Below are 25459 nucleotides of genomic sequence, written 5' to 3' on the forward strand. Positions count from 1 at the left end.
CTTCTACAAGCCCTAACTAGCCCAATTAGGCACCATTTCAGCATATGTGGTTTTTTTTTAAATGTCTGTTCTTCCTGATTCTCAGCACTCCCCAAGGCTCCTGGGACGCCAGTGGTGACAGAGACAACAGCAACAAGTATCACCATCACCTGGGACTCTGGAAATCCAGACCCTGTATCTTACTATGTCATTGAATACAAGTCTAAAAGCCAGGATGGACCATATCAGATCAAAGAGGACATCACCACCACACGCTACAGTATTGGGGGGCTCAGCCCCAACTCTGAGTATGAGATCTGGGTCTCTGCAGTCAACAGCATCGGGCAGGGGCCTCCCAGCGAGTCAGTGGTCACTCGCACTGGGGAACAAGCTCCTGCCAGTGCCCCCCGTAACGTGCAGGGACGAATGCTGAGCAGCACCACCATGATAATCCAGTGGGAGGAACCGGTGGAGCCCAATGGGCAGATCCGTGGCTATCGGGTGTATTACACCATGGAGCCTGATCAACCCGTCAGTAACTGGCAGAAGCACAACGTGGATGACAGCCTCCTGACCACAGTGGGCAGCCTTCTGGAGGATGAAACCTACACAGTCCGGGTCCTGGCCTTCACATCCGTGGGAGACGGGCCTCTTTCTGACCCCATCCAGGTTAAGACACAGCAAGGAGGTGAGCACCTGTGTCACTGTCCTGGGAGGCACTGGGCTGCGGGAGGTGGGGTGGTGGCTCATGACATTATCCAGCTGTGGCTGCGGTGTCACCAGAGCATTTTTGTCTTTATTAATTCAATTTGGTTAAAACAGAAGTAACCTTCTGGGAGGAAGCTCGGTCCAGTGGCTGGAGCCAGAGGGCCTGGTGCATGATTTCCGATTTGTTTTTTTTCTCGGAAAGGTTGTTGCTTAAATGGGTAGGGCAAGCAATTAAGCAAAGAGAATCCATTCCTGCTGCGCCATGTTTCACAGTGAGGTATCTTGTTGCTTCCAGTTTCTAAATGTCTTTAATAGACCTAAAAACACTCACTGTCCAGGCAGTAGTGAAGCTTAACTCTTCCTAAAGTACCCAGAAACTACCTTCTCGGAGATGAGTGGGGGATGAGCCTTATTTGCCATTGCCATTGCCACATTTGCCAGATGTGTTGAGCTGGGAACGAAAGGTGTTGTACCACAGGCTGTGGCCCAGCATGCTTTCAGTGCCCCGCTTGCGGCGAGGGGTGCTGGTGAGGAGACCCTGCATCCTCAACGGGCTGCTCAGGGGCTTCCCGCTTCCAGAATCCCTTAGTACTGGGGATTAGTGGGAAGGGCTGGATTCTGCAGTGCCAAGAAAGAGGCATATGATCCAGCAGGACTCTTGCAGCTTTGGACATGCTTGAGTCCTGCAGTGGGATTTAACCCTCCAGTGCTTTAAAGGAAGGGCTGCCTACTCTGCAGCATGGCAGTTTGCTCCTGATTTGCACGCAGGCTTTGAGGAAAACAGCATAGGAGTTTTCTAATTAGCCAAGTTAATGTGGCTTCTCCTGTCTCTCACCTTCCTCCTCTACCCCATCGGTTTCTTCTCTGTGTCAGTCCCCGGGCAGCCGATGAACTTCCGAGCAGAAGCCAAGACAGAGACAAGCATCGTGTTGTCGTGGAGCCCTCCCCGCCAGGAGATCATAGTGAAGTATGAGCTCCTCTATAAGGAAGGAGACCACGGCAGGGAGGTGAGTCCAGAGAGAAGCAGCACAAAGGGTTGGGACGCTGAGGAGCATCCCACCTTCCGTTCCCCAAGGTGGCCGAGTGAGGGGAGTAGGGCAGGTGTCTGGGCAGGGCTCGCCTCTGCTCCTTTTTGTTTGGTTTTATTTTTTTTCTTCCCCCTCGCCCATCTCAGGTGCCGAAGAACTTCGAGCCAACGACCTCCTTCACTGTGGAAGGCCTGAAGCCCAACACTGAGTATGTCTTCCGTCTGGCCGCCCGCTCGGCTCTGGGCCTGGGGGCCTTCACCCCGGAGGTCAGGGAGCGCACCTTGCAGTCTAGTAGGTGTCTCTCCTTTTCCCACCCTTCTCTGAGGGGAAGACAGTCAGGGAACCAGAGATGGTGGGCACAGGGGTACGGAGCTGTGGGGTGGACATTCGCGGTGCTGCGGCATTTCACACCTCTGGGGTTCCTCTGCAGGGAGGTGGGCAGCGGCGGGGAGCGGGGCACCTTTGGGACCTGCTCCCTTCTCCCTTTGCTGACCCAGAGAGCTGAGATACAAAGGAGGGAGCAGAGCCAGTGCATGCTTTGGGCGGGGGCGGTGGGAGGCCAGGTAGCACCGTCCACTTGATGGGGTGGGGAGCAGGGAAGGGCTTGCTGGTGGGCTGCGCTGGCCCGTGGTGCTGAGCATGCTCAGGGAGGAGGGCAGCCCACCGTGGTGCAGCAGCTTGCCTGTCCGCTGGCAGAAACTGAGCAGCAGTTGTCTGGAAGGGGGGCACAAGCAATGGAGTGGGGAGACAGTGGGGGGATCAGGAGGAAGAGGAGAAGGGAAGGTGATTAATCAAAAGTCCCAGCATTTTCAGCAGCCTTTGGGGAAGCGGTCCTCATGCTCTTTTCTGTGAGCGACTTGGTAGCCGCAGGGAGGAAGGCCTGCTGGCCCAGCAAGTGCTGGGAACGATCCCGTTTGGGCTCCGGCAGAGGGGGAGAGAGGAGTCATGTGGAGCTGGGGCGGGGGATATTAATGACACCAGGATGGAGTGTAAGCAACCAAAATGTGCTGGTTTTAGTTTAATGGATTGTCTCCCTTCGCTGTTGCCCTGGGGACAATAACCCTGGATGGCAATATTTCAACCTGGGCTTTTCACAGATCTTTGCTTTTAAATGAGGTGTTTTTTCACTGCATGAGTGGCTGTGGCAGCTGTTCTTTGTGTTTTCTGTCTCCTCTCATCTCTACTAAATCACTCCGCTGCAGTTTGGAGTAGCCGGGAGCAGAACTAACTCAGAAATGGCTCTGGTCACCAGTGTGAGGAGAGAGAGTGCCTGCTCCCATCTCTCAGAGTCCTTAACAAGGGAGAGCAGCAGGCTCTCAGCTGGGTGCCTGCCCCGTCTTTCCGTTTTAATTGTCACATCCTGCTGTCTCTCTTTTCCCCTGTCTCTCTCCTTCTTTCTCTCCCCCCAGGGAGTGGGAGGAGAGGGGAGTCTGTTTCTGCATAGACAGAATTCCTTACTGGGGCTTTCTCAGGCCTCCAGTCCATTCAAAGATACTTTGTTTTCTTCCTTCCTTCAAATGTTTTTTACCCTTTTTCCTTCCCCTTTTTTTCCCCTTTATTCTCTCTACATATTGAAAGAAAATCCTTTCCTGACTCTGCTGCAAATCTGCTGGTTCTGATCCCAGTATGGTACTGTCAGAGGGAGCACCACTGTGGGGTGGGGGGAAATGAACTGAAAGGACCTGAAAAAACACTCTGCTTCTGTTTTTCAAGGGGTTTCCCTCCTTGAGATTTGTGGGGATGGGAGGAAAAGAGGGTTTGTGCTTTCCGGGTCAATAAAAACTGGCTGGAAGGAGGGGTGTGGGAGCTGATGGCAGTAGGGCTTAGTAACACTGAAAATTTTTCCCTGAAGGGTGAGGAGAAGGGGATCTGGGAAAGGGGAAGGCTTTGGGGCTTTTTGTAACTCGGCACTTGCCCAGAATGAGGCCTGGTTTGTTTCTCTGTAGCTCAGCTTTCATAGGGGTAGTTTCATTAATTTAACGCTCTTCAGAACGTCAGCTGGGAGCTGTCAGTGTCCTGTAACATGGTGAAACATTTTTTCCTGGCTGGCTGTTGGAGGAACGAGTCAATTCTCCCTGGTCCGGGCGACATCCTTCGGCTCACAGACCTTCTGGCTCAGGACAGGCTTTTGTGTCTTCCCTCTGCAGCTCCTTTTCCGTTCAGCTCCTCCTCGGCCCGCTCCATGGCTCTTCTTTCTTTTCTCTTCTGCTGTCTGCTTGCCTGCCTGCATGCTCTCACAGCCCGATGAAACCAGCTCCCTGCTCTCTGTCTGTCTGTCTCTCGCTGAGCGGTTTCACACCACGATGGCATCTTGTCTCTGCAACAGCAAAGCCTCCTTCGTCCTCCCGCAGCCTGCTGAGGCGTTCAGTACTCTTCCCCTCCTAGCTCAGCTGGCAAGCATGTGCCTGCATGCCGCAGCCCTCCCCGCATTGCACACCTTTCTGCACAACACCCTCCACCTCCCTGTCAGGGTGGCTCCTCCTGAGCATCATAACCAAAGTAAAATCCATTAAACTAAAGGTAAAGTATCTTTTTCTTCTTGAAGTAGCTGGGTTTTAACTCTTCAAGTACCAGAGACGTAGATTGTAAAACCAGCAGAATCTCATGGTTGGAGGAAGCTGGTTTGCCCTTTCTAACTAGCCATGACCTTCCCAGGGCTCCTTGGCAGCTCTCCGACTTGGAAATGTGAGAGTGCAAAGCACGTGTCGACAGACAGGGGTGGCAGGGTGGGTGCTGTGAGGCTGCATGTGCAGGTGTAGAGGAACAACGGGGCTTTCTTACCCTGTGTTCCTTCCCAAGAAAGGATGTTTCCCCCACCCATTAGCTCTGCTCCCCTTCCCTTCCCCCTTCCTTACATTAGATAAAGTGAACAAAACTTATACAAAGTCTATGGTACCTAAAGGGTTAAAAAACACTGTATTGTACAAGGTCAGTAAGGGTCATTCTTGTGGCTTGGACAGTCAACTTTAAAGCATGTAAAAGATGCAGTTCAGGTGAGTACTGGCTGGTCTCAAGCAGATTCACAAATACAGTCCACCCTGTCGCTGCAGGCTCACACACACGTGTGTGGATCTGCACACGCTCATGTATGTCCTGGAGCCAGAGGGAGGGGGGATTCCAAAGAGCTGTCTGCCTGCTAAAAACGGGCCAGCAAACAACGATGGTCGTCTCCTGGCTGGGGGGGCTCCTGTCTGCACTGTGGCTCCCTTTCCAGCAAAGGGGCTTGTTGCAGAGGTGAGCTGAGAGCCCCTGGTGTGGGCTGTGGTACTTCGCCTCGTGCATACAGCTCCCACCTTCTCGATGCTGTCCCCACACACGCACGTCTCCAGGGTCACGCAGGTTGGGCTGGATTGTGAAGGAAACTCGCAGTGCCATGAACTCCCCAGATGCGTCTCCAGTATGGCCAGCCAGCACTTGGTGGCTGTTTTCATCCAGGTGCTGTAGTCGATGAGAGTGACGGGGAGGGAGTCGGGGTGGGATCTGGGCCTTCTCCCCCATCACCCACCCACTCCCCACCCCCACCCCACCTTTTTTGACCAGAGAAAGTGCAAACCATCCCAAAAGGGCCTCTTGGTAGGTCCCTGTGCTGGAACGTAGAGGGTGAGTGAGCAAGCGAGCGTGGCCACGCACAGCAGCTGCCAGTGCAAACAGTGAACCCAGGTGCCAGCCGGAGCTGCAGCTCTGCTTACTGGGGCTTTCATAATGAGTTTCAGGATGGAAAGGGTAGGTCAGGTCAGACCCTCTCTGCAGTGGGTTTCTCAGCCGTGCTGGCTTTGGCTGGACTGCTAAGCAGGAAAGGTGGCTTTTAATACTACCAGCCCCTGATGGGGAGAAAAAAGGAGCCAACAGCATCATGGCAGGCACTGGAGGAGGGTCGAGTCTTTTCCTCCATACGCTGAAAGGGACTCGAGTTGCTTCTGGGGTGTGGGTGCTATGTCAATCACAGCAGATGGAGAGAGCTACAGGGAAGGGGAATCCGGCAGTGGGAACCTGCTGCCCAGCCCTCTGGTCCCTGTGCAGGTGGCTTAGCAGAAGAGAACAGACTGGGCTCCAAAACTGCCATTGCTGCGGGAGCTCGGGCTCTGCTGGCAGGGGGAGTAACTCAGCCAGGGGGGCTAGCGGTGGGGCAGGGTGGCATTTTAAAAGCCAGTCATGTGCAGAAACCCACCAGGAGCTTGGTCTGGCCTCGCAGCTCAGTTTCTCTTGTTTTCTCTTAAGAAAGTCTTGTAAGTTAGCAGTTGAAGCGTGGAAGGTAGGTAAACAGACGGGGAATGTTCTGGAAGGAGTCACTTTTTGTATCAGTATTATTTTATTATTATGATTTCCTTTCTGATGTTTTTTTTTGTTGTTTCAAATTACTGGCTTGATTTATGATTTATTTTCCAGTTTGTTCCTTTTGGTTTTGTTTGTTTGACATATTTTGTATTATTTTGCGTGGCTAGCCATGGCTAGGGATCGTCACTCTCTGCAGTAGGTTTTCTGAGGATAAGGGTTTCATTCTGCCATTTTAAATACAGCCAAAATGCTGCAAAGTAAAGCATGAAAGTAGGAGGACAGCACCCAGAACGTCCTACTGGACAGAGTGCTCAGCTCTGCAGTGTGAGGACTATCATTACACTTTCTGCAAAGCCCACTTCTGTTTAATGGAGGCACAGGCAAAGCATGTGGTTTCCAGTCCAGTGCAAACTGGGCAAAGTATGACTTGATTTAGCAGAGTCCTCAAGGCAAGCTGGGGCTAAACGTCTGTTTGTGACTCAGGGATGGGAGTAAGAGGTTTGAAAAAATCATTCCTTGGTAAAATAGCTTTTTGTCGATTAAAAAGCAACAGAGGAATGGGAAATGGTAACCAGCATTTACCAACTCCCAGGCTTCTTGCAGGTGATGCTTTGGGGGCTTATAAAGATGCCCCAGTTTCTGGCAGTGTCTGCAGAGAGTTAAAAGCTATTTATTGCAGTTTGACTGTATGGGCTGAGATTGCGTTTGCAGATTAGCCTTGCAAATGTATCACTCTCTCTGCTTGCCTGGGCTGATTGATTGTAATTAGTGATTGAAAGAAGTCTGGTCTAAGATTTCCCCAGGTGCCCAGGTTACGGTTGGGTTACAGAAGTGGCAGACTCTTTGTCCCAAGTTTGCCAAGGTCTCAGACCTGTGGCATCTCTGTCGACAAACCTGTGCTTCTTGCAGTTGTATCTCAAGGCACGGCTGTGGCATGGCAGTGTGTGCCCCAGCACGTAGCGTCTGACAGAGCTGGTGTCAGCGTCCTACTGAGCAGCCCGCACTAAAATTACCTACTGCAGCTCAGTAAACACCACAAAGTGAGCAGCCCTGTGCTAGAAAGCTATGGTTTACACCTTCCCCATCTCCTGAAAATCAGCCCTTGGACAGTTAGCTGCTGCCACCGTGAGAACAGGCAGCTGCATGGGGCCGCGTTTCTGAAGGTGTGCTCCCAGGATTCTCGGGAATACCCTGGTGCAGTACAGGCAGCAAGTGCAGTGGGAGTTAGACCGGCTGCTGCTTCTGAAAATCTGGTACCTCAAGAAGCCCTGTGCCTTGCTCATTTGCAAGTCTTTCCTCTAAAGCCCCTCTGTCTAAACCCATTGGGGACCACTACTTGGCAGTGTCCTGGGCGTTTCCACCATGGGGTTTTGCCTTCTTCAGTCTGTGGACAGCTAATAACTTCCATCTGGAGGTACAGACTCATCCATTTAAGCCTCTTGGCAAAAGATTTGCTCTTCTTACTCACTTTTCACAGATCCCTTCAAAGAAATTCAAGATCCCAGAGACTGCGGTTTGGAAACAAGTGCTTTACCAGCCAGGGCAGGATTTGCCAGACTGCTGTAAACCAGGGAGCTAAAGGAAAGGGTCTTTTGCAGAGTAAAGCTGGGTGCTTAGTGTTGTGCCAGCCACACTTTGGGGAAGCAGCAGGACCCCTCTTGGCTAGCCCGCTTGCTGTTTCAGTTCTTTGCTTTATAACATTTCAGTTCTGATGCCCCATTCAATTTCCGTTGGCTTTTTTTTCTTTTCATTTACAAAAAAAAAAAAAAAGACAACAACAAAAAGCTCTCTCCTTTTTTAATTTTATCTTCCTAAACCAAATTTTTGTACGTTTTATTTTAGATTTTTTTGTTATCATTTTCCTTTTTTTTTTTCTTTTATCTTTCCCATCTTTTGTTTTTTCCCCTCCTCTTCCCTTTCCCTCCTGAATTTTCCCCCCTCGTAGAACCGTCTGCCCCCCCTCAAGACGTAAAATGCGTCAGCACCAGATCCACCGCCATTCTGGTAAGTTGGCGGCCGCCTCCGGCTGAAAGCCAAAATGGCATCCTGGCTGGCTACAGCGTCTACTATCGAGCGCTGGACTCCGAGGACACGGAACTTAAGGAGGTGAATGATATCCCCCCAACCACCAGTCAGATCCTCCTGGAGTCCCTGGAGAAGTGGACAGAGTATCGCATCACTGTCGTGGCTCATACGGAGGTGGGGCCGGGCCCGGAGAGCTCGCCGGTTATCGTCCGGACAGATGAAGATGGTAATTGCGCTGTTTCTGGTTTTCTCCTGAGCCCCCTGGTGAATGCGTGTCCCTGGAGTGGGCTTTGCCCACGCTGGGGGGGACGTGGCCAGTCCCTTCTCCTGGCCTGTGTGGTGCAGGAGCCAAGGCTGCCGGGCTCGGCACAGCCTCCGCCCAAGGGGCTGCTGCCCCCTGGGTCCCCCAGGATCCGCGGTCCAAGGGTCGTCCTTCCCTGCTTCAGGCTTGGGGCTGGCTTTGATTTCTGGGTTTTTTTAATATCAAGTCTCTCAGCCTTGACTGCGCCACTTCTCCTGAAAAGATGCTCTTAGCGAGCAAGGAGGCAGCTGGGGCAGCAAGGAAATGAAATCAGAGACGATTGCTGCCAGAAACTGTTTTAAAATATTAAGAGTTCTTCCCACACATTCCTTGTTATTAACTCCTCATTAAGTCAGAGTTTTGGTTAGTGGTAGAAAGGAAGGATCTCTGTTAAAGTTTAAAAAATCCTTCAGTGACAAGCAGCTTAGACTCCAGTTCAGTGGCCCAGCTCTGAGACTTTTTAGCATGAACAGGAACAACGAAGCTTGAATTTCCCTGGCATTTCTACAGTAAAATAAAACCAGGAAAAGATGTGAACGTGTGCTTGAAGGGAGAGCACCCTTCCTGTGAGGGTGAGGTAGAACCCTCAGATAATACAGGTCAAGTAAATGAAAAATATTAAAATATAAATATAAAATTTAAAAATAAATTCCAAACTTTCTTCCTCCATCCTAAATAAAAAGATTTTTTTAAAAAAGCTAGAGGTTTGTCCCCAGTGTGGGTCCTGTTCCCCTGAGTGTCTGGACGTACCCAAATGGGTAGAATACCTTGCTCAGATTAAGCATGGTTTTCTAGCAGATGAAGCTGTTATGCCCATTATTATTATTATTATTTCCAAAAATTCAGCCCAAATTCATCCTGGACATCTCTTGTTTCCTGTCTTGAGATGACACAGCGGCTGTAACCGCATCCCCCTGCCCTGCCTGGGAGACCAGGTTGCTCCAAGGGCAAGTCCCTTTCGGCATCCTCTCCACCCTGACATCCCACAGGCAGGACCAGATCTTGTCTGGTGCATCAGAGAGTGGCTTTACCCTCAGGATGTGAGCTGGAACTGTATGGTTTCTTCCGTCTGAGCAAACTGGGGACAAAGAAGCCTATGGAAGAGTGGCTGGACTATGAGATGGACCTGTTTCCATGCGTATCTCCGAGCCATGCAGATGAGATCCCCCAGAACTCCTTCCCTGTTTCACTGAGTGAAGGCCAGTGACAGATGGCGGCATGTCTAGTTTAAGTGCCCCCCTCCTTTTGGGGCTGTAGATTTGGGGTGTGTATGTCCCATAGGTGAAGTGAGAGGCTCCAGATGGAAATCGCCGAGTGACTCGTAGCCCTTCCTTCCCTTCCTCGCAGTGCCCAGTGCGCCGCCTCGGAAAGTGGAGGTGGAGGTCCTGAACTCCACCGCAATCCAAGTGTTCTGGCGCTCTCCAGTCCAGAACCGCCAGCATGGCCAGATCCGCGGCTACCAGGTCCACTATGTCCGCATGGAGAACGGAGAGGCCAGGGGGCTGCCCCAGATCAAGGATATCATGCTGGCTGACGCCCAGGTAAGCACTGGCCTCCTACTCTGGTCTCTTCTCGCGGAAGCTTTCGGGGGGTGGGTGCTCCTTGTCTCATCCCAAGCAACATAATGCTGGAGAAGGGAGATGAGTGTCTCCATGACAAGGTATATGTTGTCTTTCTGCAGTTCATTTGCACTCCCAGACAGTAGCTGTTGTGGAAGAGTATGAACTGCAGTCCCAGCACTGAACTAAATACCATCCATCCTCCCTGTGTCTGGGAAGTCTTTTAAGACAGGCAAAGGCCACAGTGGAATCTACTAATTTCTCCCACTCTACTTCTTCCTTCATGCTGGCCTGGTAACTTCTGACCTTGTGTGGCTGCTTGCTCAGGGACTCCTTCCTCATGCTGTGTCTCTGTCTTTCCCTTCTTTCCCCTCTTGTATTCTCATGTGCAAAACCTCTCTTGTTCTCTGCCCAGTGGGAAACAGATGACACTGCTGAATACGTAAGTAAAAAAGTAAAAACCCTCCCATCCTGGTTCTGTCCCTTCCCTTCTCCCACTCCCTGTTGCGGTGTGATATTTTCCTTTTCCTTTATTTTTTGCAGTGCCAGTGTGCCTGTTTTAAAGCCTGTTGTTGGTGTCCCCACACATTGTCCCCACCCTGTTCACTTTGCTCTGCCACCCTGTGTGACTGTGTCATCCGTCAGCACGCAGCAGGACTGCAGGGTTTTCCCCTCGGTTCTGAAGGAGGGATGAGTCCGCTGCTCCTCCTGGGGGAAGCAGATGGGACGTTGGATTTGGGATTACCTTGAACATACACTTAAAGATGGGCTGGTCTGCGAGCACCCCTGGCTTGTGGCTGAAAAACATGGTTAGGCTGGAAAGCGCTGGGTGTTGAGAGCCCCCTAAGTCCTAAGCTATCAGGGCACGAGGAAATGCTTTGTGCCCTCAGAGGGCCAAGGTTCTTAGATACTTCATTGATGCAAAGCTCTGAATCACTATTGGCACTTTTAAGTAGACCTTAAAAGCAGCTTGGCTGTTCGACATTTGCTACTTCTGCTAAAATGCTAAATGTTTTTCGTGACCTTACAGCTACAAAGCAGTAAAGAAAGCATTTCCTTCTTGGAATGGTGTGATCCCAAGATAACGCACTACTAAACTGGTTGTATTCATGTCTCCTAGCGATTGCCAAGTGCCCTGCAAAAGTGAGGGACCTCTCTTTTACAGATGGATAAACTGAGGCCTGTGAAAGGCAAAGTCTCGTGCCTAAATTCTTAACAAAACTCAGCAGCAAGTGTGTGAAAGCAGAACGGGTTTCTTGACTTCCAGAAGACAGACCTGTCTCTGTAGCTAACGGCTTCCAAACTTCTTGATCAAAATCCCGCTGTTTTAAAGTTCTGCTGTTCCACTCCCTGCTCAGCTTTGGGGGCAATACAGATATTTTCAGGACCAGCAAATTCTTCCCATGTGCTGCCTTGAGATTTAATATTGAAAGCACAAAGGGGCAGCGGGGGGGTGAGGGAGAGGAAGGCCATAAAACATGCACAAAGTTCACATCTCCCTCCTTTTCAGGCCCTTGGAGAAAACCCTGCTGCATACGCTGTCATCCTGTTTGATGTAGTACGGGTATTCCTTTTACAACAGAGCCCTTTGAAGGGCTGAATACTTCACGGGGAAGGGCTATTCTTGAGGCCAGTCTTCTAACAAAAGCTCCTGGGAGCCAGGTGTGGTGAGGCTGATAGAGGATGGAGGAAGGAGGGTGTTGGGGATTTAGCAGGGAGCTTTAGTGTGCAAGCAGAAAATGTCGCCTTGCACTTTGCGTTAAAGCAATCCCTTTAATATTATGAAGGCATTAAAAAATATCTCTGAGAAGAGGAGGGAGGGGGTAATGGTGAAAAAAATGTAATCTCCCTGAAACCGCTGAGACCTCCTCTGAGACCGCATAGTGATGAGGAGCACTTTGAAGAGCGCAGCAGCATTTTGATGGCTGAAGCAGTTTGTGTTGAGATAGGGAATGCGTGAGAGGTAGATCTGGAAGAGAAGGCATTGAACCAGGGCCCTGCAGGGACATGCTGTGTTTACAGAGGGACTGCTTGCAGCCAGGGTGTGCGTGCTTCTCGCTAAGGAAACGTGGCTCTCATCCTCCTGCTGATTGCCACATCTACCCAGTTGCCCCAGAGCATCTCCTGGTTTCAGATTCAGTGAATGTTCCTGCATGCTAGAAAAGGCCTGAGACTCCTGCAAGGAGGAGAGATCTACCCGTGTGTATGTACCTGAACATTTACATGATTTTCCTTTGGAATCTTGCAAACAGGAAATGATCATTGCTGGGCTCCAGCCTGAGACTGCCTATTCCATTACCGTAGCCGCTTACACCATGAAGGGAGATGGTGCTCGCAGCAAACCGAAAGTGGTCACCACAAAGGGTGCAGGTAAGAGCCTTTTCCTGAACTGTTGGGATTCACCAGTTTCCTAAAACCAAGAAAAGCTCTTTCTCCAGACTTGGCTTCTTTCATCCCACTCCCTTCATGAGGGGCAGACTTGCAGCAAATGCTGTGCTGCCCCGAATACAGAATTACTTCTAGGAAGGCAGAAACCCCTTCGTTCCTCACTTGTAGCCCTCACTAAATTACACACTTTTCTGTCAAGTGCTGCAGAAAGCTCAGACACACCCAGAAATGCAACAGAGGATTAATTAATTGGTTGTAATCTCTTGTGCTGTAAATTCCAGTGCACCAGATGTAAAGAGACTCTCTGCCTGGTCTGACAGTGGAGAGGCTGTGTAACTTTGATGGTTTGCACACACAGGTACCCCGGGAAGAAGGAGAGCCAGAGGTCTGTGGTCGTGGTGTTGACTTGCAAAGATCTGAAAAGCAGTGGGCAGACAGTGGTAGCTTATACTGCCCACTCTTCTACTATTGTCTCTGAATATAAGTCCCCTTTTTACTCAGGACTAGTGGAGGGAAAAGTACGGGCAGTATTGACCTTTCCTCGCTAGCATTTCTGGGACCTGGGCTCTGTCTGCACATACCACCCAGATTCATTGCTCCCTTTGACCTATTCTTCGTGGCAAAGTATCTGTCAGCCTCAGAGGATGTGGTGCTGAGCTGGGGTGGCAGGGCCCAGACAGAGGAATGACAAAGGGCAACAGGGTATCCGTTACTCCTCCAAATAGTTTGTGCTGCAGGCAGAAAGGAGACACTCCACCTGTCCTGTCAGTGTTTGCATTCCTGTGGTTTCTGCTCTAGTGACTAAACTGCTGCTCTGCAGTGTGGGATGGGTTTCGTTGCAATGGAGGGAGGCTATGGTGCCTAGACATGGAGTTGTCCCTCATCCAGCCCATCTCTTGTTGGACTGCCATTACCTTCTCTCACCCCGTTTTGCTTGTGCTCATTCTCTTGTTCCTGCTGTCAGATGATGGCTTCTCCACTTCTTATTTCTTTTCTTTGTGCACTAACTTCCCAACCCTAGCTGTTTTATTTGTTTTGGGGTAGTCATCTTCACCCTGCCTGCAGCAGCTGCATAAACTGACACCATCCCTTGCTTCTGGAAGAACATGGCTCTCTGCCTTTGCAGGGATCGAAGGCCTTTGGTCAGCACTGCATAATTAATCTGGAAACCTCTGCTCAGGCTCTGGAGGCAGCACAAACACTCCACTGAGTGTACAGGACAGAGAGGGCTTAGGGGCCCTGGCCCGAAACGCACAGGGCTGGAGCCGCGGCTGCCCTCCATGCCCTTGCCTTTTCGCTACCCTGACTCACATCTTCATCTCATTTTATGTTCCTGTGTTCAGACAAGCGAATGGGATTTCAGGCTTCCCGTCCTCTCTTGCCTCTCCTGCCTTGTTAAGGGAACAGTATTCAAAAGAACAAGGTTGCTTTCTAGGACACCAGCTCTTGTAGACGTTACAGCAGGGTGCGTTTGGATGTCAGCATCTAGGCTCCTGTCCTCACGCCTTGTCGTGCCAGTGTGCTGTTAAACCTTTTCCTTCGCTCACCCTTCTCTCGTCCCCCTCCAGCTTTGCCCCTTTTTTTCTCACTAGCTCCCTGGTGCTCTCTTCTCGTTTCCTTCCTCCCGAGGCTCTCTGCTCTTCTCATTTTTCTCTTCCGGAGCCTTTCTCTCTGCCTCCCTCCCTTGTCACCCTCCCTCATCTCTCCCCATTAGGATTTGCAGAGCAGGTGATCAGTCACAGAGGGATGTTTTCTCCAGCACAGCAACTATTACCCAAAACTCAATTTCCCCCAACTTGAAATAGCTATTAAAAAAACAAACCCACAAAACCTTTCAAATGGCTCTGTATCATTCTTACCTTCTTTGCATTGTTGAGTCAATATACCTTCTGAGAGGAGAGATTTCTTTCTTTATCATTCAGGGCTCGGGGCTGAATTTAAATACAGTAATACATCCAGTTTTCTCCCTTAGTGTCCAAACCAATTGCAAAATAAAACACACACACACCCCTAGTGCTTTCTTCTCACCTTCCTTCCAAACAGTATTTGCTGTGCAAATGTAATATTTTCAAGCTCGGCTGATTATAGCAACGTTTGTGATAAAACCCGAAACATAAAGGTAATGTCACTGATTTTCTCCTTAATGTGTTTCTTAAGCATTTCCAAGGGAGACTCTCCCAGCACTGCTCCCTAGCCATTCTTTGGCAGTTTGAAATGGAGAAAGCATTTGTTTCAGAGGCTACCCCTCATCCCAGTGTTCGGCTGTCAGTCGGTGCAGCAGGCCGAGTGGTTTCCCCAGTTTGACTCTGCCAGGATCCCTGACACAGGCAGCATCCTTCCCTGCCAGCTCCCTCCTGCTTGCTTCATGAGTCGTGCTACAGTCCTCCAGCCTGGCGATGCTTGGCCAGACTCACGCTGCGAGAGTGGGCCGGGATCTCTCCAAACTCCATCTCTCTCCTCCACCTGTTCAACCAGAAGAAAGGCGGAGAGAAGGAAATTAGATCTCTTAATAGTGGAGCTGAGTGTAAATGACGCATGAGCTGCTGGAATTAATGCTCTGGTTTCTCCAGCTTCAGGAACCTCTGAGCCTACACATGCCATTTAACTGTGGCTGTGGATTTGCTTAGCGGTCGGGCAGTGCCAAGGCTCATTAGACAGAGGCACAGCACTGCTGATCTCCCGCAATAGCCCCCCAAATGTGGAGGAACTAACTGACAGGTTAAGGAGGGAGTAAGTGAAAACACACCAGCATTCAGCTCTCTTTTTCCCTTCCTCCAGAGGGGAAACTGCACAGAGTAACCAGCGACTCTCCCTGCCCTCTGCCTCACACAGACTTTGGGCACCATTTCCATCCTCTCCGTGCTTCCTTCTTTCTGTACCCAACTGGGTGATCAGATGCTGCCAGACTCTCTTTGCTGGCCTCGTGCCCGCTGCTCAGGACCTGGGGCTGCCCAGACTTCTTTCCCATCCTTCATTACTTTACCCTCAGCTGCTCTGGACTTCCCAGCCTGAGCCAATCTGTTCCCGTCTCTTTCTGCATGAGTTGTGCTGCGTAATGGAGGGAGAGAGAGAGAGGATCGGAGTCTGGGGGACTCCAGCGTTCCTTCCTCGCTGCCCTGGGAAGCAGTCTGCTGGGGGGATTAGGCCGGGAGGCTGGGAGTCAGGAAACCCGAGTTTGTTCTTCCCAGCTGTGGGAGGCTCCGTGGTCCCGTGGTAAGGCAGGAGCTGTGCATACCTTCCCATCCTGAGGAAAGGGAAGAAAATAAATCCAGAAACATGATAGTACCTCACAGCTGACACGCTGGCAGTGCACCTCGTTTCCTGAGCTTGATAGAGACCGTCCACCTGTCCCACCACTGGTGGGTGGCAGCAGCTTGATTTACAAGGGGATACACTAAAGTGCACAGAGTAGAGCTGAAAGAAACCTTGGCCCTGATTTGAGGAACCTGTTGCCACAGCTTAAGAGTCTGCATCTCCTCACCAGCCACGCTCTGCCACACGTGTGACTGGAGGTGTCTCTCTTCTCTCCCAGTCCCAGGGAAGCCCATCCTGTCTGTGCACCAGACAGAAGAGAACACTCTTCTGGTGAAATGGGAGCCTCCGTTGGATGCGGAAGGCCAGGTGATGGGCTACCGGCTCCAGTTTGGCCGCAAGGATGTCGACCCCCTGGCTACCTTGGAGTTCACGGCCCTGGAGGATAAGTACACCGCTCCCAGCATACATAAGGGCGCCACGTATGTTTTCAAGCTGGCCGTGAAAAGCCGGGCTGGCTTTGGGGAGGAAGCTGTGCAGGAACTCACCACCCCTGAAGACATCCCCAAGGGTTACCCCCAAATCCTCGAGGCGAGCAACATCACATCCATGTCGGTCCAGTTTGGCTGGCTTCCCCCTGTGCTGGCCGAGAGAAATGGAGCCATCGTCAAATACACCGTGGCCTACCGGGAAGCTGGTTCTCCCGGCAACCTGCTGGAAAAAGACCTGCCCCCCTCCCCAGAGAACTCGTACACCCTCAACGGCCTCAAACCCAACACTGCCTATGATGTTAAAATCCGTGCTCACACCAGTAAAGGCCCCGGGCCATACAGCCCAACGGTCCAGTATCGGACATTCCAGCTGGATCAAGGTAGGACTTACCGGTTTCTCCTCCCTCTCTCTCCCCTTGTACCCGGGGCTGGTGCCGGGAGGCAGAGAGCTGGAGAGGTCAAGCCAGGCTCAGCCAGGCTCGTGAGTAACTGAAAGCACTCCGGTTTCACACTCAGTCCCTCAGCTCCAATCTGCCTTGTGCCAGGTAAGTCCCTTTTACCACTTTCTTCTAAGTTAAGTCCGGACACCCTTCTGTCACTGGCACCTGAAGTGGGGGGCCAGTCGCTATACAGGTGGGAAGAGCATTTTCTTCAGCTTTTGCAAACAGCCAAAAGAAAACAGAAAAAATAAAAAAAACCCTCAAAACGTGACCTGGGATGGGTTTCCTCACCTGAGCATGCTCAGAAAGCCAGCACCTCGTTCCTGCAGCAGCCACCCAGACCCATAAGTGTGTGGGCAAAGCCATGCACCCTCCCTCACCCCTCCCTGGGGTTAGGCGTGGGGACAGGGAGCATGGGGAGATGGACCTTGGCAAAACACGAGCAAAGTGTGGAGGAGGGAGCAAGGTCTTCCATCCCTGCAGCAGCAGCCAGACCCAGCCTGGCAGACCCTTTTGCCAGTGCCTGACATTCTCTTCCTTCTCTTTCTTGCTCTTCCTTCCCTCTGCTGCCTTTTCTTCTCCTATCTCCTGTTCCTCCTCACTTTTCTCTCAGCAGTTTTGCCCAAAAACTTCAAGGTGAAGATGGTGACGAAGACATCTGTCCTTTTGAGCTGGGAGTTTCCTGAGAATTACAACTCTCCCACCCCATACAAGGCAAGTGAAATGGAGGGGTCAGAACTGTGCTTCTTCCCAGTTCCCTGGGAGTCTTGTCTCTTGGTTTGAGTACGAGGTTGTAAGAGGCAGGAATTCTGAATCCCTGCCTCAGATATGGGCAGACGATGGTTTATCACTACAACAGGGAGGTAGGCCAAAAATCAGGGCTGTTGGGTTGCATTCCCACCACTGTTACCATAGCACTGCCTCCCTAGGCAAGTTACCACAATTTTCCCATTCCTGAATAAAAATTTCTTTCCTAGTCTCAAATCTCAAGGCTTTTGTCTGCATCTACCTTATGCTTGGGGACCCTGCAGTGGGCACAGGAGATGAGACGGCTCCCCACACATGTGCCTTCTATTCCTGTGTTCTATTCCTGCCAAAGCTGTGCCCCTCGCTGCAGACCAGAGCAGTGGGGAGGAGGGAGTTTGGTTGCTTGAGCATTATTAGCCTTGCTCATGGTACAGCTTCGCTGCCTTTTCACCTCCCACAGATCCAGTACAACGGGCTGAATGTTGATGTGGATGGCCGCACCACCAAGAAGCTCATCACCAACCTGAAGCCCCGCACGTTCTACAACTTTGTTCTCATGAACCGGGGCAATAGCATGGGTGGCTTGCAGCAGAACGTTGCTGCCTGGACAGCTGCTGACATGTTATCAAAGAAGCCAGAGGTGACCCACAAGCCTGATGCTGATGGCAACGTGGTGGTGATTCTCCCAGACGTGAAGAGCTCTGTGCCTGTCCAGTAGGTTCCTGTTAAACTGCAGATGTGGGGTCTCAGTTCATGCTGGGGGGGGGTCAGCCCTGATGGCTGGAGTCCACAGTACAAATCCGCAAGGGCAGTGGCAGGGAGTGCGTTCCCTGCATTTGTAGCCTTGCCTGACTCTTGTCTTTTGGAGCCATTTTGCAGAGCTAACAGGGGATGGCAGAGAAATGCAAAGGGAGTAGATAAGGAGACATGTCATAAGGGGCTGCCACTGAATTCAAGCTTGCTCCAGGAGCATCAATTACAACTGTGCTAAAGTAAAAATAAGGGGCTTGCTGGATTGAGCCAGTGGGGCTGTTTTGGCAAACCTAGCCTTCTGCATCATTGCATGCACTCTCTTCTGCTGTGGCTCGGAGGAGATCAATTCCTTGTATTTCTTCTGATTATCCCCAACTCTTAGGGCTTACTACATTGTGGTGGTGCCTCTAAGGAAGTCCCGGGGAGGACAGTTCCTCAACCCCTTGGGCAGCCCTGAGGAGATGGATCTGGAGGAGGTGAGTGTGGATGAAACTGAAGCCAGCTGTGGGCGTAGAGGAAACAGCTGTAATGGGTGGGATGGTGACCTGGGAAGGTGGTTTTGGGGTGTCTGTGCTCCACGTTCTGAGTAGCTATGGTGTGGCCAGCCTGAGTGGGATGGTTTGGCTCACCCTTCCTGCTCCCTTGATGGTGCTGAAGGCATCAGGGCTCAGAGTGTTCCTTTGCTCCCTCCAGCTTGTTCAGGACATTGCCAGGCTCCGACGCCGAAGTCTGCGTCACTCCCGACAATTGGACTTCCCCAAGCCCTACATTGCTGCCCGGTTTCGCTCCCTCCCCTCCCATTTCATCTTGGGGGACATGAAGCACTACGACAACTTCGAGAACAGAGCCCTGGAGCCAGGGCAGAAATATGTTGTCTTCATCCTGGCAGTGCTCCAGGAACCCGAGGCTGTAAGTGCTGCCTGCTTTCTCTTGCCCTCTTCAGATGCTTGTGCCCCTCTGTCCCCATTAGTGACCAGAGACAGCAAGTGCTCCCTTGCGAGCTGCCAGCAGCCCTGGTGCCCTCCTGGCATTCGCTGTAACTCTCCCACCAGGTGCCAGATCTTGAGATTTTTGTGTTTGTAAAGACCTTCCAGTCCAGCTGTGAAGCTTCTGCATATGGCTGTTGGAGCTGTTTGTGCTTGTGTCTGCACGCAGCAAACGTGTTTTCCCAAGCAGAAAGGCTGATGATGCGAGCTTTTGTGCTCTCCTGCTGCATTTTGCTGGTCTTCATAGGCAGGACTTGATATACCTACAGCTCCAGATTGGAGTCCAGAATGGGGAGTACTGAACTATCCACGCAGGACTGCACTCAAGTTCAGAGATCCCTAGGTCCAATAAAGGGTAATTTCTTGTAAAGCCTGTCCTTTTATTCCTTAGAGCAATGACCCTAGCCATCCTGCTTTAAGAACAGCATGTCACACGCCCTGGTCATTACTAAGTTCCCTGTCAAGCAGAGAGGGGAGTATTTTTTTTAATGCAAAACTACATATGCTTTCTACTACTTCAGCACCTCTGCTGGCTTCAGTGGTGCTGTGTTTGGCTTTAGGAAAACAACTGTTTTGTAATATTTACCTGCCTCCTCCCTCACACACAATAGGAAGCAGTCTAATACTTTGCTGTTTTTAAATCCCCCTATGGAGTTGTAGTGGAGAGCTATTTGAAATTAAGGGTTTTCAGAGTTTTTTTTCCCCAAATAAATATTTAGTTGCGTATTTGATATGAAAGGATTAGGCTGACACGCTTCTGAATGGGTTTCTCAATCGGATTACTGCAGCTTGTGGTAATTTCTGCTTTAAAACAAGGTACTACATACTCACTCACAGCGGCCTGGATTCACAGCAGTTCCCAAGTATGTAGCAGTATTTCGGTCTTGCCGAGAGCTGACAGAGTTCAAGCACTTGGAGTCCAGATCTTCTCTTCTTGTCCTGTCCCAGACTTTTCACTCAAACGAGGCCATGCCAGTTCTCCTCTGTGCATTTTAGTTTCTGTATAAGATGGAAATGCATCCTTCCAGGGATGGGGAGATTGTAGCGCTCACGAGAGTGCAGGCAATGCTCATTAGTTTGGATTCTGGTGCGTTCAAACGTGCCTCTGATTCTCCTCAAGAGCCCAGCTCACTGCAGAGGGAGCAGAGGAGACATACTGCATTTTATTTATTTATATTTCAGGGTTGTTTTTTTTCAGTCATCAGACCAGACTCTTTATAAGCGTTAATTCTTGTTTTAATCCCTTCCCTCTTTCTCTGTAATCCCATCTGACTGTCAAAATCCAGATGGTTGCATGAGAGCTTGGAAAAAGTGTTTGTGGCAGTGAAGAGGGCTCAGGGATGTGGTGGAACAGAGGCATAGTCAACTGGTTTTCTAAAAGTGCCTCCTGGCTACAAGATGAGGTGAGCCGTAGGCACGAGGCAGTCTTACCACTTCACGTGATGTGATCTTCGCTTCTCATGTCTTACCCAGAGCACTGGAGGAGGAAGATACCTGTCATATGGATGCTCACAGACAAGGGTTTTTTCTACAGGTGAAAGAGCACATTTTTCTCTGTTATTACATGGTTTGTGCTGCAGAGAGCTCACATCCTGTCTAGCAATTTCTCTTGTGGAGTACTTCTCCATTGTTTTCTGTCCCAATTCCATCTCTGAACTGTGTCCCACAATTTCTCGTGTCTTCCAGACTTTTGCTGCTAGTCCTTTCTCCGACCCCATCCAGCTGGACAACCCTGACCCACAGCCGATCATTGATGGAGAGGAAGGGCTGATCTGGGTCATTGGGCCCGTCCTGGCCGTGGTATTCATCATCTGCATCGTCATCGCTATCCTACTCTACAAAAAGTAAGAGATGCTTCTTGCCCAGATCTGTGACCATTCTGAATGTCCCCAGCTCTAGTCCCTAAAGGGAATTTCCTCCTTGGTCCTGTAGTTGTCAGCTGAGGGCAAATCCTTCCACCAGCAGCAGAGAGAGGAGCCCTGAGGCACAAATGGAGGGGTCTGAGTGGCACGGAAGAGATTAGCAGTGGGTTGCAGGGACTTGCACCCATGGCACTCTCAGTAAAGCTGTGCTCATCTTACAGGCAGTCTGTTGTTATACATGTGCAATGAGTTTGTCAGGTCTCTTGCCTGTCTCCCCCAAAAGAGCTGCTCACAGCCTCAGGCTCCCCTTTCTGTGCTCTGTGTGCAGAGTGGGGGTGCTGCAGAGAAAGCATCTTTGTGCAGTGGATCAGCAGAGACCAGAGACCCCCATTGTTCTCAAACTGGTTTCCAGCTGGAGGTGGGAGATGAAAGCAGGGTTGTGATGTGAGTCTGCAGGAGAGAGAAGGGAACAACCCCTGGCAATCTCTCCCTTTTCCTTGCCTGGAAATCTCGCCCTTTTCCTTGGCATTCTGAGCATCTCATGGTGCGTGGATGAGACCGGGGGCCTCTCGAGCACACCCAGGCTACACTGTGCAATGAAAGAGAAGAGGAAAGGAAGCAGATGCTGAGCAAAATAAGGCAAGAAAAAGGGCAGGATGGCAGCTATAGCCAATGCAGGGGTGTCCTTACCTGGGACATCACATACCCAGGATGGCAGCGAGCTCTTTTAACCCTGCTGCATCTTTCATCCTCACAGGTGTGTTCACTTATGCACAAGGGTGTGTCTTTTGCATCCCAGCAGGTGTGAAGCTGCCAGGCTCACAAGTGCTCTGGGGTCAGACACTCCAGTGGTTCTTGGTGTTCTTTAGCCCTGATCTAAGTGGGTAATCTCTACTGGTCCCACCTTCTACCTGTGCTACCAGGGTTAGAGCTGAGCAAATGCTTCCCCTTTCCTCTGCAAGGTCTTTCTAACCTGAACATTTGTCTTGTCTTTTCTCCACTTACTGCTTTCCTGGACAGCAAGCCAGACAGGTAAGAGCACCAGATTTGCAATTTGTTTAGGTTCTTTCTTGCTGTGTGCCAGGCAGTGTTTAGTGTCTGTGGTGATGGGGCTTTGTTGGTATGGTTCCTACCGTTACATCTGTCCTAACAGGAGCCCTGTGTCAGACTAGCATGAGACCATGTTTGAATCAGGGCAGAAAAAGTAAAGAAAGCCCAGCTTTCTCCTACTTGTCTGTTCCTAAATATAATGGCCCTTTCTCAAGCTGAGCAGCAGTGACAGTAAACGGCTCATAAAATGTTAAGTTAATGGAGCAGAGAAACACCCATTTGTGTTGCAGTCAGAGGTGGAAGTGGGTTTCTCCATGTCTGACTGCTCTGTACAGGCTGTCCCTGAGCCGCTGGCATACTGGAGGCAGAATCTTACCAGCTGAGTTGTCCTCGCCCCGTTGCAAAAGCTATTCTTGCCCCATCAGCCAGGGACTTCTAACAGAGTTCGTTTATGACTGCAGAAATTAGACTTATTTCAAACCATTTCCGAGGCTGGGAGAGCTTTCACTGGAAGTAACTGATGGGTTTAGCCAATGAACTATTAACAGCAGTTTCAGAACTGCGGCAAAAATAAACTACTCCCAAACTGCAAAGTGGTATAATTCTAAAATGCTGCCCCATGCAGTGCTGGCAGGGCTCGTGCCACTTCTTCTAGCTATTAATGACATTAAGAGACAGCTAAAAATGTACTGAATAACCTTCTCTCTGCCTAAGTAATTGCCATTACTGCTGCAGGCATATTATTAGAAGCTTCGGTGCAACCCTAGCAGGTGAGGTGAGGAGCTCTACAGCCATCTTGCTATAGAAGAGCTGGACAATATTTGCAAGCCGCAGGGTGTGGGTACACATTCTCTGCCCACTGGAGAAGTTCTGCTCCCGGCAGCTTGTCACTGTTCCCTTGCCAGAGGTTATGACATCTGCAGATCATCACTGGGCTTTGCTTACAAATTCTTTTCAAGGAGAATGAGCCACTAGGTCAGCGAAGACTTTCAACTGCCTCAGCTAACTTAACCCGTTTTGAGTAAAATATATTAGGAAGCACTTAGATGTGCAGCTCAGCTGGCAGGTTGGAGTGGGCTTCAGCTTCTGGCACGAGGTGAGACAGATCTCAGCAGGCACAGCTGTGATGGGAAAGCGTGTGTCTACGCTGTTTTTTGAACCCAATTTTTAGGGTTCTGCAGATCAAGAAAGGCTGAAAATCACTGCTTTGACTTCTCTGTCTGCAGCAAGGCACTGAGAGCTCCTAAACAAGCCAACAGAGCAATAGCAGTACTTTTCATCCAAGGTCACGGTCAGGAGATTCTGTACTTTTCCAAATGATTTTCCAAATGATGTTGGCTGTGGTTCTCTCGGGCTGAAAATGGCTTGGCCACGATTGGAAAGGCTTCTGCTTGCAGAGCTCTGCGAAGTTCAGTGGAGGCTTGGCTGTGCAGGGAGGCTGAGGTGTGAGTTCACAGCACCTCAGCTGTTCCTTGCTGCCTGTCTGTACTTCTGCTGTGAGAAGGGGGAACTTCCAGATTTGTCTGAAAGCTGCTAAGGGGCTGCTGGGCCCTTGTAAACCCATCAAATACAGCACTTGCAAAACCCTCCGAACCTTATCCCTTTTCTGATGCGTTTTATGTAATCTACATCCTTGTCTGCCTCGGACCCTGGTGTTGGTGGGAGCTATGCTCAGGTCTGACTGGCCTGAGTAGCTGAAGAGACTAAAAGGCCCATAAGCTAAGCTGCTTTTCTTTTTGGTTTTTTTGTTTGTTTCTTTTTTTTTTTTTTATTTCTAATTTGTTTAAAGCAAACGGAAAGATTCAGAGCCACGGACAAAATGCCTCCTGAACAATGCTGAAATCACCCCTCACCACCCTAAGGACCCTGTGGAAATGAGGCGCATCAACTTCCAGACTCCAGGTAACCGGCTGCTAACCGGCCTTTCTCACGGGGAAGGCAGGAGCGGAGCAACTGCCCTTCCCTTGGCCCCTCCTGCCTGCGTGGAGGCTGCTGCAGTGCTGCCTGCCAGCGCCCGCGCCAGCCCGGGATGCAGCCAAGGAACCTCCAGCCTTGCCTGTGCTGAGCGAGACGGCAGAGAGAAACCTGTGCCAGGCAACCTCGGGGACCTTGTGCAGGCTGTGCCCCTGCTAGCCAGGCGGGAGGAGGGGCTGCGCCGCATCCCCTGCTCAACTGCTGCGTTCTGGGCTGAGTACACAGCTGCAGCGCCGTGGCCGTGCCAAGCTTGCCGGAGCACCGATGCTGCCGCGCAGCACCGTGCCTCGTGCTGGGAGATCCCCTGGGCGGTGGAGACGAAGTGTGGCAGGCTGCCCAGCACGCAGCACTCCAGCCACGTCTGTAACGGGAGCTTTCTGCTTATGTGCCAAACACTCCTGCTGGGAGCCGGGCCCACCGGCGGGCTGTGCGGGGACAGGGGGCAGGGGGTTGCTTCGTGCAGGCGAGGCAGCATCTCCTCGCTCAGTGCAGGCGCTGCCGCTGCAGGCAGCTGCTGAGCAAGCGTGTAGCTGCACTCAGCTACCAGGCGGAGAGGCTCCACGCACCCTCCTCTCTCCCCATGTGTGTCCCCACGTACGTGCACGTCTAAGCTGCCTGCATGGCACCTCTGCAAGCCACCACTGAAAGCCCAGCACGGGCACGTCCTCACGTAGACAGACACTTGGTGATGCTGAACAGTGCCTGCACACTGATACACACCTCTGCCTCCGAGTTCCTGGTGCTTGAGGATTTGGAAGGGAATTTATTGTGCTCTGTGGGGGCTGGCTGTTGTTTTCAGTTTGTTTGTATTTTTTTGCTGTTTTGTGCTTGTTAGTAATGTTTCTGCAGCTCCTGTTTCCCCTTCCCATCCCAGTCCTGTCCTTAGCGTTGTCTGAGTTTTCTCTAGGGTGAGCATGGCAAGTCAAGTAGGTACCTTGAGGGCAGGGATCTTTGGGGAAGCGCAAAGGCAGCACCAAGCTAAGGGCTTCATACCAAAAATATTTAGGAGCAGCCTGCTAGTATCGGCCCAAGCTTAGCAACGATTGAGTCTGAGCTGAGGGATAGAAGCAGGTTCCGTCTAGCATGCAGGGACTGAATGCAGAGCAGTTCAGCAGCAGTTAGGTCCCTAAATCAGGTCTTGCTTAGTGGTGCTCTTGCGGGAGAGTCTGAAGGTGTTTTGAGATCTTTTGAGTTTCCCCAGCTGCGGCTCAGCAGCAGTTTGCATTTGTCTGGGCTCAGTGTTACATACTGGGTGCAAAGGGGAGCTCCTTTTGGGAGTGTTCAGGTTGGCTTCTGGGCGCTCCAGGTAGTGGTGTGAGACCCAAGAGGAAGAGTTGCACTCCCACATGTGAAAACTTAGGCTAAGATAACAATAAAGATAAAAGGTTGTGGCCATGCAGCTTAGCCTGGGTGCTAAGAAGCAGCTGGAAGTACGGTTTCACGTGTTTCCCTTACTGGGTATTTCTCCCTGTCCCCGCAGGATAGCAGTCAGCTAAGGGCACTTGGAGCTTCGGTTAACACGACTGATAGATGAGTGAGTCTGTCTTCTACTGACCCTGCTGGTTTGGTCATGGTGCACCTCTGAATTCTTGGTCTAAGAGGCTTGTGAAAGGTAGCTATGGCATGCAGACCTGCCGCTAA

General features: G+C 51.0%; 1 protein-coding gene across 10 annotated transcripts in view; it reads left to right on the plus strand.

Annotated features, from left to right (window-relative positions):
- Nucleotides 1-25459, plus strand: part of PTPRS (protein tyrosine phosphatase receptor type S) — a 161920-nt gene that overhangs the window by 116522 nt on the left and 19939 nt on the right. For 6 of the 10 annotated variants that reach the window (XM_056335715.1, XM_056335714.1, XM_056335720.1 and 3 more), the window contains 14 exons: nt 86-667; nt 1561-1694; nt 1862-2006; nt 7936-8241; nt 9664-9857; nt 10291-10317; nt 12128-12245; nt 15796-16386; nt 17063-17160; nt 17654-17907; nt 18329-18422; nt 18640-18855; nt 20619-20776; nt 23634-23746. In XM_056335715.1, coding sequence (XP_056191690.1) covers nt 86-667; nt 1561-1694; nt 1862-2006; nt 7936-8241; nt 9664-9857; nt 10291-10317; nt 12128-12245; nt 15796-16386; nt 17063-17160; nt 17654-17907; nt 18329-18422; nt 18640-18855; nt 20619-20776; nt 23634-23746 — 3030 coding nt within the window. The remainder of the gene's footprint in view (nt 1-85; nt 668-1560; nt 1695-1861; nt 2007-7935; nt 8242-9663; nt 9858-10290; nt 10318-12127; nt 12246-15795; nt 16387-17062; nt 17161-17653; nt 17908-18328; nt 18423-18639; nt 18856-20618; nt 20777-23633; nt 23747-25459) is intronic. The other 4 variants (XM_056335719.1, XM_056335721.1, XM_056335722.1 and 1 more) reach the window with 2 other exon arrangements.

Source organism: Falco biarmicus, chromosome 4 (assembly GCF_023638135.1).
Source record: "Falco biarmicus isolate bFalBia1 chromosome 4, bFalBia1.pri, whole genome shotgun sequence".
NCBI lineage: Eukaryota > Metazoa > Chordata > Aves > Falconiformes > Falconidae > Falco > Falco biarmicus.